We start from the raw sequence: 14594 nt of genomic DNA, 5'->3' as shown, positions 1-14594 counted from the left end.
ATTGTCTACAACGCCTGGTCAGACTTCACACTGAAACACTAGTCATATTCTGGTCGGCAAACAATGAAACTACTAAAAAAAAAATAGACGCAATCAAAGAACAATGATATTTACTGTTTTATAATCAGGACGAACCAAGTTACCAACTAGACAGGTCCAGAATTTTTTGGTAAGCTCCACGGAAGAATGCTAAAACCGTAAACATAACAAATATTCAAGGTTATCTTCAAAATTATTATGTCGGAGAAAAACCTTTAAAAAAAACACAACATTTTTCATTTATGTAACTCTGAAAAAGCAATTAATTTCAACAGTTTCAATTTTTTTGTATAAATTATACATTTTTTTTGCATCGGCTGCAAATTGGCACCAAAATTCGTTGATGCGCCAGCGAAAACTTTAATGTACTTTTTATACCCGATACTCAAAATGAGTATTGGGGTATATTAGATTTGTGGTAAAAGTGGATGTGTGTAACGTCCAGAAGGAATCGTTTCCGACCCCATAAAGTATATATATTCTTGATCAGCATCAATAGCCGAGTCGATTGAGCCCTGTCTGTCTGTCCGTCCGTCCGTCTGTCCGTCTGTCCGTCCCCTTCAGCGCCTAGTGCTCAAAGACTATAAGAGCTAGAGCAACGATGTTTTGGATCCAGACTTCTGTGATATGTCACTGCTACAAAAATATTTCAAAACTTCGCCCCGCCCACTTCCGCGCCCACAAAGGACGAAAATCTGTGGCATCCACAATTTTAAAGATATGAGAAAACCAAAAACGTAGAATTGTAGAGAATGACCATATCTTTAAGACTGCGGAATCATTATTATAGCCAGCATCAAGAAAACAATTTCATTTTTTCTCGCCCTGTCTCTCTCTAACACACACGTAGCATAGGCGGCTTTGCTTAGAGTAAAACATTAGCGCCTAGATCTCAGAGACTACAAAAGCTAGAGCAACCAAATTTGGTATCCACACTCCTAATATATCGGACCGAGACGAGTTTGTTTCAAAATTTTGCCACACCCCCTTCCGCCCACGCAAAGGACGAAAATCTGGGGATATTCAAAAATCTCAGAGACTATTAAAGCTAGAGTAACCAAATTTGGTATCCGCACTCCTGTTAGATCTTACTACAAAACGTGTATCTCAAAATTTCGCCCCACCCCCTTCCGCCCACACAAAGAACGAAAATCTGTTGCATCCACAATATTTCACATTCGAGAAAACTAAAAACGCAGAATCATAGATAATGACCATATATATCAGATTGCTAAATTTGGATCAGATCAGATTATTTTTATAGCCAATAGGAACAAATCAATTTGCACTGGCTTCGCTGCGCCCGACGTCACGCTCAGACTGATTTTCTGTCTCTCTCGCACGCACTCTTTGTCGTGTCGTTTAATATTAGAGGCGTCTGCCGGAGGAGAGCCATACTGACTTAGTATCGGGTATAACCGTAGAGTTGCGGTGTACGCAGCAACTCACAACGTTCCCCCTCGTTCCATTTACATTTGATTGCGGATTTTATGCGTGAATTGAGGCCGATCCGGGTCCGGGTCCGGGTCCGGGTCTGGGTCCGGGTCCGGGAAAATGCGAGTTATTGCTCAACCAATGGCCCAAAAGCCCACGATTTATCAGGCATGCAGCACTTGCCACACAACATCCTCAGAAATGCCTCAATCGGATTAATTCCGACAAAAGTCACACAAAAATACTCCACCGACCTAGGCGACCTGCCCCACAGGACGATCCAAGAGGAGCTCCACCTGTATCCTGTATCTGTATCTGTATCTGTAGTCTGGTGTGGAATTCTTTAAGGAGATTCCTCCTCGTTTATTCAATGCAAATATTTGTGGGGCAGAACAGTCTTCGATCGGCGATGGAACTCAAGCACGTATCTGTATCGTGTGTCGTGTATCTTGCGTAGTGTATGGTGTATCTGCAGCCCGTTGTGGAAACCGCTGCCCCTTTCAGTGTTCGAGTGCAAGTCTTTTTAGAGATATTGGTTGGCGGGCGTCAGGGCCACGCACAGCAGAGTGGCCAGCATCCCAGCCAGGAACACGAGGAAGTGCGACAGCGGACTGTAGTGACGATCCAGAGCGCGGCATAGCCGACGGAAGTGTGCCATGGGGGGCACGGACACCTGTGAGTGGCTCTGCCCGGCGGGCTCCATGCGGGTGCCCGGGTGGAGAGGCGCCACCCGCCCGCCCTGGCGACGAGCCGAGCCGCTGAATGGGTGGCGTGGGCCAGCATCCTCCTGATGGCCGGTCCAGTTCAGCTGGGCCAGATCCTGGTCCAGATCCAGGTACGAGCGGCGTCTCTGCGGTCCGTAGCAGCGGCCTTGGGGTGCGTCCTCCTCCCGCCGTTCGCCTGGCAAGGATGTGATCAGCACTCTGGCCCTGGCCATCGACACAGCGCTGCGACTGCGCAGCGAGTACCCTCCCACAGAGCGCCCCCGGACGGGTGGGTTGTCCAGGCCTTGGGAAATCGCGCGACGACCAGGAGGAGCGCTCTGCTTGCTGCTGTTGCGACTCGGACGTCCCCCGGTCTCCGCTGCGGGCGTCGCGTTGCCGCCGCGTGTGGTGCCACGCCCAGGAGTCGCCTTGCCGCCGCGTGTGGTGCCACGCCCAGGAGTCGCGTTCTTCTTGGCCGAAGCAGCAGCCTTCGGTTTGCTCTGGAACGTGCCCGAAATGGCAACGCGCAGGTTACGGATGATGCATCCGCGGGTGCTGTCGCCCACCGCGACCGGGGGCAGGTCAAACTCCACGCACTTGTCCAACGACTCCTTACTGGAAAGGAGGTCCAGGTCCATTTCGAACAAATAACAAAAATCGAAAACTGAAAAATGAAAAATGAAAATCGAGAAACACAAACAAAACTCCAAACAACAATTTCACAATTCACAAAGCTCTCAAGCCGACGAAAACCTTTTCGATTCTGAATTAAACTCCGACTGGACTGACTGGCACGATTCCTGACAATTTGTGGGCACAAATCTGAGTACTCTGTCGAGGAGGGCACGCCTACTACGAATACGAATACGAATACGAATACGATTCCATTCACTTTGTGGAGGTCCCTGCGCCAGGATGGACCCGATGGGATTGCGATGGACGATACAATGGGCCTGAGGGCCGACCGATCCGGGGCTGTTCCTGCGACCCGTGCTCTGTTGTTGCAATGTGTGGCACAATCTCTTCAGTATTGAAACAAAAATAAATTTAATATATACATACATATTTATTATTTATTATAATTATTTGAAATATAAAAATATTTTACTTAAATATATAAATATTTGATTTATTATATTTTATTATTAAATATTATTATTCATATTAACGAACTTTATTTAATAAAGATCCTTTGGACTTCCTGCGATGCCTGCGATGTCCCCCATCCACCATCGCAGTAAATGGCCGGCCAATAAATGAACGAAAATCATTCAATAATTGAAGCGTAAATAGAAATAATTTCACTTTCCAGCAACCGGCAAGCGGCAGGCGGCTCTAAGCGCCTATCAATTTGTTACAGCAACGAGGCAGCGGCAAAAAGGGGTGGGGCGAGGGGGTGAGGGGGTGGGGAGAAGCGACCCCGATTTACGGTTGAAATTCACTTTCTTTGCCTTCAAAAGTTTTGGAGCAAGTTTCACTCTCCCCAAAAGACCTCCTCCCTAAAGACCCTATCCAACGAGTTACTGAACGCCTACCATGCATCGTGCAAACCCTCGAGAACGAAGAGGAGGTCCAAGCCACTCTGGTGGAACCGAGATCTCTCTCTCCAGAGGAACAACCTCAAGGAATTCTTCAAGATCGCCAAACAAGCGAACGAAGAGATTGTCAATGAGGAATATAAAATCCTACTTAGGAGCTACAAGAAGGAAATACGTAAGGCACAAAGGAACTCGTGGAGAAACTTCTGCTCCAACATTGAGAAAGTGCCCGAAACCGCTAGGTTCCGGAAGCTGCTCTCAAAGCAGCCCACAGTACAGAGCCAACTAAAACTAGACAACGGACAGTGGACAGAGGGCAGTAAAGAAGCCCTAACAGCACTAATGGAGGCGCACTTCCCTGGATGCACCGAGGTCACTGACGCCAAGGAGCATCAGGACCTAGCAACTGAGGAACAGCACCCCCAATAGGTCTGTTAACCACTAAGAGAATCCACTGGGCCATAGACTCCTTCGCGGCCATAAAAGCACCAGGACTGGACGGGATATTCCCAGCCATGATGCAGTTGACCAAAGAGGTTATTACCCCATGGCTCTTCTCAATATACTCAGCATGCCTAAGTACAGGCTATATCCCCATCCAATGGAGAACCTCGAGGGTTGTCTTCCTCCCTAAGGCAGGAAAGTGCAGCCACGTGAGTCCCAAGGATTACAGACCGATAAGCCTTACCTCTTTTCTACTAAAAACACTAGAAAAGCTGTTGGATTTACACATCAGGAATGAGGTAGGGGGACTGATGTCAATAAACCAACACGCCTACACCAAGGGGAAATCGGTGGAGACGGCACTACACTCGCTAGTAGCCACCATCGAGAGCGCCCTTCACAACAAAAAGTATGCTTTGGGAGCATTTGTGGACATCTCAGGAGCATTCAACAACGTGGCAACAACCGCAATGACAAGTCGCCTAGAAGCGAATAACATACACCCTGCAATCAACGTCTGGATCAAAAACCTCCTAAGTTGTAGACGGGTGCAATCGGAGTGGGGCACCGCTTCCATGGTAAAGGGGGCACACAGAGGCACACCTCAAGGTGGAGTCCTATCGCCACTACTGTGGAATTTGGTGGTCGACGACCTCATTAAGAGATTTGAAAGGAAGGCCCCAAAAATAACAGCCTATGCAGATGACATAAGCATACTTATTACGGGTGTATGTCCATCGACCCTCAGCTCCATAATGGAACGTACACTCAGGGAGATACGTGAGTGGGCGGAAGAGGTAGGACTCAGTATCAACGCGGACAAGACGGACCTCATCCTCTTTACCAAGAGGTACAAGGTACCGATATGGACCCCCCCGAAAATTGACCAAACTAGGCTGACTCCAAAATCACAGGTGAAATACCTAGGCACAGTACTGGACAGCAAGCTGGCATGGAGGCCCAATGTAGTGGAAAGGGTGAAGAAGGCTACCATTGCGCTTTATGCATCCAAGAAGATGCTCAGCAGCACATGGGGCCTGTCACCTGCTCTAATGCACTGGATCTACATCTCGGTGGTGCGACCAACTCTGCTGTATGGAGCCTTAGTGTGGTGGCAGGCTATTGAAAAGAAGACATACCATAAGCTTAAGGAAAACCCCAACAAAAGCACTCGAAACCATACTCGGAATCGACCCCCTGGACATTCACGCTCGCCTGATTGCGGGAAAGGCAGCACAACGCCTTATAGCATCAGGAAACCTATCCATACAAGGATACGGGCACAGTTCAATTGGCAGGGACATGACCTTGCCTTGACGTCAAAACAACCACATCTTTGGGACCTGAAGACTGGAAAATTGGAAGGGACCAAACTGAGCACCTCAATATATACACAGACGGCTCCAAGATGGAAGGAGGAGTAGGAGCGGGCCTATACTGTACAGACCCTGAGATAAGGCTGTCGTATAAGCTACCGGACCAATGCAGCATATTCCAGGCAGAAGTTTTTGCCATCGGGAAGGCAGCGGAGGTCGCTCTCCTAACAGAACGAGCACACGATGCGGTCAACCTATTCGTCGACAGCCAAGCGGCGATAAGATCCATGCAGTCGTCCGCGGTCAGTTCCAGAAGTGTCTTGGCGAGCAGGGAGGCATTAGACATCCTAAGCACGACAAAGACAGTGCGGATCTATTGGGTTGCCAGCCACCAGGGCATCGAAGGAAACGAAGCGGCGGACGTACTAGCTAAGGAAGGCGTCGGGCTGGAGAATAGGAGAACCGAGAACGTGCCTGTCTCCCTCAGAACGCTGCAAGGCGATCTAGAGAAGCAGGCTAGAGCACAGACTGATAGCAGGTGGAGGAGTACCACCACCTGCAGAACCTCGAAGATAATGTGCAAGGAGCGCAACGAGAAACTTAGCCACTACCTACTGCACCTACCACGAAAGGACTGTAGATTGCTAGTGGGGATACTAACAGGTCACTGTCTGGCTGCTGCACATGCAGCAAAGCTAGGCATCACCAACAGAGACAGTTGTAGGAAATGTGAGGAACCTGGGGCTATCGAAACCCTGGAACATCTCATCTGCAACTGTCCGGCTCTCTCAAGGGCAAGGAGGAGATACCTGGGCGCCCCAGTGTTGGCATCACTGGAAGATGCCTCCAAAAGGACGCCACAGGAACTGCTGGCCTATGCTAAAAACACCTCGATTCTCGGGGACTTTTTAAAACCACATTAACACTCCCGCGACGGTTCATACACACCCCCATCCGGATAACTAAGGGCCATATTGGCCTATGCGTGGCCCCGCTGAGGGCCGTCCGGGTTAACCTAACCTAACCTTATACCCGATACTCAAAATGAGTATTGGGGTATATTAGATTTGTGGTAAAAGTGGATGTGTGTAACGTCCAGAAGGAATCGTTTCCGACCCCATAAGGTATATATATTCTTGATCAGCATCAATAGCCGAGTCGATTGAGCCCTGTCTGTCTGTCCGTCCGTCCGTCCGTCCGTCTGTCCGTCTGTCCGTCCCCTTCAGCGCCTAGTGCTCAAAGACTATAAGAGCTAGAGCAACGATGTTTTGGATCCAGACTTCTGTGATATGTCACTGCTACAAAAATATTTCAAAACTTCGCCCCGCCCACTTCCGCCCCCACAAAGGACGAAAATCTGTGGCATCCACAATTTTAAAGATATGAGAAAACCAAAAACGTAGAATTGTAGAGAATGACCATATCTTTAAGACTGCGGAATCATTATTATAGCCAGCATCAAGAAAAAGCAATTTCATTTTTTCTCGCCCTTTCTCTCTCTAACACACACGTAGCATAGGCGGCTTTGCTTAGAGTAAAACATTAGCGCCTAGATCTCAGAGACTACAAAAGCTAGAGCAACCAAATTTGGTATCCACACTCCTAATATATCGGACCGAGACGAGTTTGTTTCAAAATTTCGCCCCACCCCCTTCCGCCCACACAAAGGACGAAAATCTGTTGCATCCACAATATTGCACATTCGAGAAAACTAAAAACGCAGAATCATAGATAATGACCATATCTATCAGATTGCTGAATCTGAATCTGGATCAGATCAGATCATTTTTATAGCCAATAGGAACAAATCAATTTGCACTGGCTTCGCAGCGCCCGACGTCACGCTCAGACTGATTTTCTGTCTCTCTCGCACGCACTCTTTGTCGTGTCGTTTAATATTAGCGGCGTCTGCCGGAGGAGAGCCATACTGACTTAGTATCGGGTATAACCGTAGAGTTGCGGTGTCCGCAGCAACTCACAACGTTCCCCCTCGTTCCATTTACATTTGATTGCGGATTTTATGCGTGAATTGAGGCCGATCCGGGTCCGGGTCCGGGTCCGGGTCTGGGTCCGGGTCCGGGAAAATGCGAGTTATTGCTCAACCAATGGCCCAAAAGCCCACGATTTATCAGGCATGCAGCACTTGCCACACAACATCCTCAGAAATGCCTCAATCGGATTAATTCCGACAAAAGTCACACAAAAATACTCCACCGACCTAGGCGACCTGCCCCACAGGACGATCCAAGAGGAGCTCCACCAGTATCCTGCATCTGTATCTGTATCTGTATCTGTATCTGTATCTGTAGTCTGGTGTGGAATTCTTTGAGGAGATTCCTCCTCGTACCCTCCCACAGAGCGCCCCCGGACGGGTGGGTTGTCCAGGCCTTGGGAAATCGCGCGACGACCAGGAGGAGCGCTCTGCTTGCTGCTGTTGCGACTCGGACGTCCCCCGGTCTCCGCTGCGGGCGTCGCGTTGCCGCCGCGTGTGGTGCCACGCCCAGGAGTCGCCTTGCCGCCGCGTGTGGTGCCACGCCCAGGAGTCGCGTTCTTCTTGGCCGAAGCAGCAGCCTTCGGTTTGCTCTGGAACGTGCCCGAAATGGCAACGCGCTGGTTACGGATGATGCATCCGCGGGTGCTGTCGCCCACCGCGACCGGGGGCAGGTCAAACTCCACGCACTTGTCCAACGACTCCTTACTGGAAAGGAGGTCCAGGTCCATTTCGAACAAATAACAAAAACGAAAACTGAAAAATGAAAAATGAAAATCGAGAAACACAAACAAAACTCAAAACAACAATTTCACAATTCACAAAGCTCTCAAGCCGACGAAAACCTTTTCGATTCTGAATTAAACTCCGACTGGACTGACTGGCACGATTCCTGACAATTTGTGGGCACAAATCTGAGTACTCTGTCGAGGAGGGCACGCCTACTACGAATACGAATACGAATACGAATACGATTCCATTCACTTTGTGGAGGTCCCTGCGCTAGGATGGACCCGATGGGATTGCGATGGACGATACAATGGGCCTGAGGGCCGACCGATCCGGGGCTGTTCCTGCGACCCGTGCTCTGTTGTTGCAATGTGTGGCACAATCTCTTCAGTATTGAAACAAAAATAAATTTAATATATACATACATATTTATTATTTATTATAATTATTTGAAATATAAAAATATTTTACTTAAATATATAAATATTTGATTTATTATATTTTATTATTAAATATTATTATTCATATTAACGAACTTTATTTAATAAAGATCCTTTGGACTTCCTGCGATGCTTGCGATGTCCCCCATCCACCATCGCAGTAAATGGCCGGCCAATAAATGAACGAAAATCATTCAATAATTGAAGCGTAAATAGAAATAATTTCACTTTCCAGCAACCGGCAAGCGGCAGGCGGCTCTAAGCGCCTATCAATTTGTTACAGCAACGAGGCAGCGGCTAAAAGGGGTGGGGCGAGGGGGTGAGGGGGTGGGGAGATGCGACCCCGATTTACGGTTGAAATTCACTTTCTTTGCCTTCAAAAGTTTTGGAGCAAGTTTCACTCTCCCCAAAAGACCTCCTCCCTAAAGACCCTATCCAACGAGTTACTGAACGCCTACCATGCATCGTGCAAACCCTCGAGAACGAAGAGGAGGTCCAAGCCACTCTGGTGGAACCGAGATCTCTCTCTCCAGAGGAACAACCTCAAGGAATTCTTCAAGATCGCCAAACAAGCGAACGAAGAGATTGTCAATGAGGAATATAAAATCCTACTTAGGAGCTACAAGAAGGAAATACGTAAGGCACAAAGGAACTCGTGGAGAAACTTCTGCTCCAACATTGAGAAAGTGCCCGAAACCGCTAGGTTCCGGAAGCTGCTCTCAAAGCAGCCCACAGTACAGAGCCAACTAAAACTAGACAACGGACAGTGGACAGAGGGCAGTAAAGAAGCCCTAACAGCACTAATGGAGGCGCACTTCCCTGGATGCACCGAGGTCACTGACGCCAAGGAGCATCAGGACCTAGCAACTGAGGAACAGCACCCCCCAATAGGTCTGTTAACCACTAAGAGAATCCACTGGGCCATAGACTCCTTCGCGGCCATAAAAGCACCAGGACTGGACGGGATATTCCCAGCCATGATGCAGTTGACCAAAGAGGTTATTACCCCATGGCTCTTCTCAATATACTCAGCATGCCTAAGTACAGGCTATATCCCCATCCAATGGAGAACCTCGAGTGTTGTCTTCCTCCCTAAGGCAGGAAAGTGCAGCCACGTGAGTCCCAAGGATTACAGACCGATAAGCCTTACCTCCTTTCTACTAAAAACACTAGAAAAGCTGTTGGATTTACACATCAGGAATGAGGTAGGGGGACTGATGTCAATAAACCAACACGCCTACACCAAGGGGAAATCGGTGGAGACGGCACTACACTCGCTAGTAGCCACCATCGAGAGCGCCCTTCACAACAAAAAGTATGCTTTGGGAGCATTTGTGGACATCTCAGGAGCATTCAACAACGTGGCAACAACCGCAATGACAAGTCGCCTAGAAGCGAATAACATACACCCTGCAATCAACGTCTGGATCAAAAACCTCCTAAGTTGTAGACGGGTGCAATCGGAGTGGGGCACCGCTTCCATGGTAAAGGGGGCACACAGAGGCACACCTCAAGGTGGAGTCCTATCGCCACTACTGTGGAATTTGGTGGTCGACGACCTCATTAAGAGATTTGAAAGGAAGGCCCCAAAAATAACAGCCTATGCAGATGACATAAGCATACTTATTACGGGTGTATGTCCATCGACCCTCAGCTCCATAATGGAACGTACACTCAGGGAGATACGTGAGTGGGCGGAAGAGGTAGGACTCAGTATCAACGCGGACAAGACGGACCTCATCCTCTTTACCAAGAGGTACAAGGTACCGATATGGACCCCCCCGAAAATTGATCAAACTAGGCTGACTCCAAAATCACAGGTGAAATACCTAGGCACAGTACTGGACAGCAAGCTGGCATGGAGGCCCAATGTAGTGGAAAGGGTGAAGAAGGCTACCATTGCGCTTTATGCATCCAAGAAGATGCTCAGCAGCACATGGGGCCTGTCACCTGCTCTAATGCACTGGATCTACATCTCGGTGGTGCGACCAACTCTGCTGTATGGAGCCTTAGTGTGGTGGCAGGCTATTGAAAAGAAGACATACCATAAGCTTAAGGAAAAGACTCAGCGACAGGCTCTGCTCTGTATTACAGGGGCGCTGAGGTCAACCCCAACAAAAGCACTCGAAACTATACTCGGAATCGACCCCCTGGACATTCACGCTCGCCTGATTGCGGGAAAGGCAGCACAACGCCTTATAGCATCAGGAAACCTATCCATACAAGAATACGGGCACAGTTCAATTGGCAGGGACATGACCAGATCAACTGATTACATGACCCCCCAAACTTGCCTTGACGTCAAAACAACCACATCTTTGGGACCTGAAGACTGGAAAATTGGAAGGGACCAAACTGAGCACCTCAATATATACACAGACGGCTCCAAGATGGAAGGAGGAGTAGGAGCGGGCCTATACTGTACAGACCCTGAGATAAGGCTGTCGTATAAGCTACCGGACCAATGCAGCATATTCCAAGCAGAAGTTTTTGCCATCGGGAAGGCAGCGGAGGTCGCTCTCCTAACAGAACGAGCACACGATGCGGTCAACCTATTCGTCGACAGCCAAGCGGCGATAAGATCCATGCAGTCGTCCGCGGTCAGTTCCAGAAGTGTCTTGGCGAGCAGGAAGGCATTAGACATCCTAAGCACGACAAAGACAGTGCGGATCTATTGGGTTGCCAGCCACCAGGGCATCGAAGGAAACGAAGCGGCGGACGTACTAGCTAAGGAAGGCGTCGGGCTGGAGAATAGGAGAACCGAGAACGTGCCTGTCTCCCTCAGAACGCTGCAAGGCGATCTAGAGAAGCAGGCTAGAGCACAGACTGATAGCAGGTGGAGGAGTACCACCACCTGCAGAACCTCGAAGATAATGTGCAAGGAGCGCAACGAGAAACTTAGCCACTACCTACTGCACCTACCACGAAAGGACTGTAGATTGCTAGTGGGGATACTAACAGGTCACTGTCTGGCTGCTGCACATGCAGCAAAGCTAGGCATCACCAACAGAGACAGTTGTAGGAAATGTGAGGAACCTGGGGCTATCGAAACCCTGGAACATCTCATCTGCAACTGTCCGGCTCTCTCAAGGGCAAGGAGGAGATACCTGGGCGCCCCAGTGTTGGCATCACTGGAAGATGCCTCCAAAAGGACGGCACAGGAACTGCTGGCCTATGCTAAAAACACCTCGATTCTCGGGGACTTTTTAAAACCACATTAACACTCCCGCGACGGTTCATACACACCCCCATCCGGATAACTAAGGGCCATATTGGCCTATGCGTGGCCCCGCTGAGGGCCGTCCGGGTTAACCTAACCTAACCTTATACCCGATACTCAAAATGAGTATTGGGGTATATTAGATTTGTGGTAAAAGTGGATGTGTGTAACGTCCAGAAGGAATCGTTTCCGACCCCATAAGGTATATATATTCTTGATCAGCATCAATAGCCGAGTCGATTGAGCCCTGTCTGTCTGTCCGTCCGTCCGTCCGTCCGTCTGTCCGTCTGTCCGTCTGTCCGTCCCCTTCAGCGCCTAGTGCTCAAAGACTATAAGAGCTAGAGCAACGATGTTTTGGATCCAGACTTCTGTGATATGTCACTGCTACAAAAATATTTCAAAACTTCGCCCCGCCCACTTCCGCCCCCACAAAGGACGAAAATCTGTGGCATCCACAATTTTAAAGATATGAGAAAACCAAAAACGTAGAATTGTAGAGAATGACCATATCTTTAAGACTGCGGAATCATTATTATAGCCAGCATCAAGAAAACAATTTCATTTTTTCTCGCCCTGTCTCTCTCTAACACACACGTAGCATAGGCGGCTTTGCTTAGAGTAAAACATTAGCGCCTAGATCTCAGAGACTACAAAAGCTAGAGCAACCAAATTTGGTATCCACACTCCTAATATATCGGACCGAGACGAGTTTGTTTCAAAATTTCGCCCCACCCCCTTCCGCCCACACAAAAGACGAAAATCTGTTGCATCCACAATATTGCATATTCGAGAAAACTAAAAACGCAGAATCATAGATAATGACCATATCTATCAGATTGCTGAATCTGGATCAGATCAGATCATTTTTATAGCCAATAGGAACAAATCAATTTGCACTGGCTTCGCAGCGCCCGACGTCACGCTCAGACTGATTTTCTGTCTCTCTCGCACGCACTCTTTGTCGTGTCGTTTAATATTAGCGGCGTCTGCCGGAGGAGAGCCATACTGACTTAGTATCGGGTATAACCGTAGAGTTGCGGTGTCCGCAGCAACTCACAACGTTCCCCCTCGTTCCATTTACATTTGATTGCGGATTTTATGCGTGAATTGAGGCCGATCCGGGTCCGATTTATCAGGCATGCAGCACTTGCCACACAACATCCTCAGAAATGCCTCAATCGGATTAATTCCGACAAAAGTCAGTCGCCCAGGCGACCTGCCCCACAGGACGATCCAAGAGGAGCTCCACCAGTATCCTGTATCTGTATCTGTATCTGTATCTGTATCTGTAGTCTGGTGTGGAATTCTTTGAGGAGATTCCTCCTCGTTTATTCAATGCAAATATTTGTGGGGCAGAACAGTCTTCGATCGGCGATGGAACTCAAGCACGTATCGGTATCGTGTGTCGTGTATCTTGCGTAGTGTATGGTGTATCTGCAGCCTGTTGTGGAAACCGCTGCCCCTTTCAGTGTTCGAGTGCAAGTCTTTTTAGAGATATTGGTTGGCGGGCGTCAGGGCCACGCACAGCAGAGTGGCCAGCATCCCAGCCAGGAACACGAGGAAGTGCGACAGGGGACTGTAGTGACGATCCAGAGCGCGGCATAGCCGACGGAAGTTTGCCATGGGGGGCACGGACACCTGTGAGTGGCTCTGCCCGGCGGGCTCCATGCGGGTGCCCGGGTGGAGAGGCGCCACCCGCCCGCCCTGGCGACGAGCCGAGCCGCTGAATGGGTGGCGTGGGCCAGCATCCTCCTGATGGCCGGTCCAGTTCAGCTGGGCCAGATCCTGGTCCAGATCCAGGTACGAGCGGCGTCTCTGCGGTCCGTAGCAGCGGCCTTGGGGTGCGTCCTCCTCCCGCCGTTCGCCTGGCAAGGATGTGATCAGCACTCTGGCCCTGGCCATCGACACAGCGCTGCGACTGCGCAGCGAGTACCCTCCCACAGAGCGCCCCCGGACGGGTGGGTTGTCCAGGCCTTGGGAAATCGCGCGACGACCAGGAGGAGCGCTCTGCTTGCTGCTGTTGCGACTCGGACGTCCCCCGGTCTCCGCTGCGGGCGTCGCGTTGCCGCCGCGTGTGGTGCCACGCCCAGGAGTCGCCTTGCCGCCGCGTGTGGTGCCACGCCCAGGAGTCGCGTTCTTCTTGGCCGAAGCAGCAGCCTTCGGTTTGCTCTGGAACGTGCCCGAAATGGCAACGCGCAGGTTACGGATGATGCATCCGCGGGTGCTGTCGCCCACCGCGACCGGGGGCAGGTCAAACTCCACGCACTTGTCCAACGACTCCTTACTGGAAAGGAGGTCCAGGTCCATTTCGAACAAATAACAAAAATCGAAAACTGAAAAATGAAAAATGAAAATCGAGAAACACAAACAAAACTCCAAACAACAATTTCACAATTCACAAAGCTCTCAAGCCGACGAAAACCTTTTCGATTCTGAATTAAACTCCGACTGGACTTACTGGCACGATTCCTGACAATTTGTGGGCACAAATCTGAGTACTCTGTCGAGGAGGGCACGCCTACTACGAATACGAATACGAATACGATTCCATTCACTTTGTGGAGGTCCCTGCGCCAGGATGGACCCGATGGGATTGCGATGGACGATACAATGGGCCTGAGGGCCGACCGATCCGGGGCTGTTCCTGCGACCCGTGCTCTGTTGTTGCAATGTGTGGCACAATCTCTTCAGTATTGAAACAAAAATAAATGTAATATATACATACATATTTATTATTTAT

At 49.5% G+C, this 14594-nt stretch overlaps 3 protein-coding genes across 7 annotated transcripts; all 3 read right to left on the bottom strand.

Moving 5' to 3' along the window:
• Positions 1-1807: 1807 nt before the first annotated feature.
• Positions 1808-3001, bottom strand: LOC117186518. 3 transcript variants are annotated; one of them, XM_033387421.1, is made up of 2 exons: positions 2893-3001; positions 1808-2841 (listed from the first exon to the last, which is right to left on the bottom strand). In XM_033387421.1, exon 2 carries the CDS (start codon positions 2813-2815, stop codon positions 1997-1999), a length of 819 nt encoding a protein of 272 aa, XP_033243312.1. In that variant the 5' UTR covers positions 2816-2841; positions 2893-3001; the 3' UTR covers positions 1808-1996. The 3 variants fall into 3 exon arrangements, with proteins under 3 accessions (XP_033243312.1, XP_033243313.1, XP_033243314.1); XM_033387422.1 differs by having other exon boundaries at positions 2901-2996; XM_033387423.1 differs by having other exon boundaries at positions 1808-2605; positions 2642-2968.
• A 4475-nt stretch (positions 3002-7476) lies between these two features.
• LOC117186527 lies at positions 7477-8232 on the bottom strand. The gene is made up of 2 exons (XM_033387451.1): positions 8023-8232; positions 7477-7986 (listed from the first exon to the last, which is right to left on the bottom strand). Exons 1-2 carry the CDS (start codon positions 8194-8196, stop codon positions 7567-7569), a joined length of 594 nt encoding a protein of 197 aa, XP_033243342.1. The 5' UTR covers positions 8197-8232; the 3' UTR covers positions 7477-7566.
• Positions 8233-13153: 4921 nt separating this feature from the next.
• Positions 13154-14315, bottom strand: LOC117186521. 3 transcript variants are annotated; one of them, XM_033387431.1, is made up of 2 exons: positions 14239-14315; positions 13154-14187 (listed from the first exon to the last, which is right to left on the bottom strand). In XM_033387431.1, the coding sequence occupies exon 2, from the start codon at positions 14159-14161 to the stop codon at positions 13343-13345; it is 819 nt and encodes a 272-aa protein (XP_033243322.1). In that variant the 5' UTR covers positions 14162-14187; positions 14239-14315; the 3' UTR covers positions 13154-13342. The 3 variants fall into 3 exon arrangements, with proteins under 3 accessions (XP_033243322.1, XP_033243323.1, XP_033243324.1); XM_033387432.1 differs by having other exon boundaries at positions 14247-14300; XM_033387433.1 differs by having other exon boundaries at positions 13154-13951; positions 13988-14299.
• Between the last annotated feature and the right edge of the window lie 279 nt (positions 14316-14594).

Source organism: Drosophila miranda, chromosome XR (genome assembly GCF_003369915.1).
Source record: "Drosophila miranda strain MSH22 chromosome XR, D.miranda_PacBio2.1, whole genome shotgun sequence".
NCBI classification, from domain to species: Eukaryota; Metazoa; Arthropoda; class Insecta; order Diptera; family Drosophilidae; genus Drosophila; species Drosophila miranda.
The sequence above is the reverse complement of the archived record's forward strand: the minus strand, read 5'-3'. Positions and strand labels throughout refer to the sequence as shown.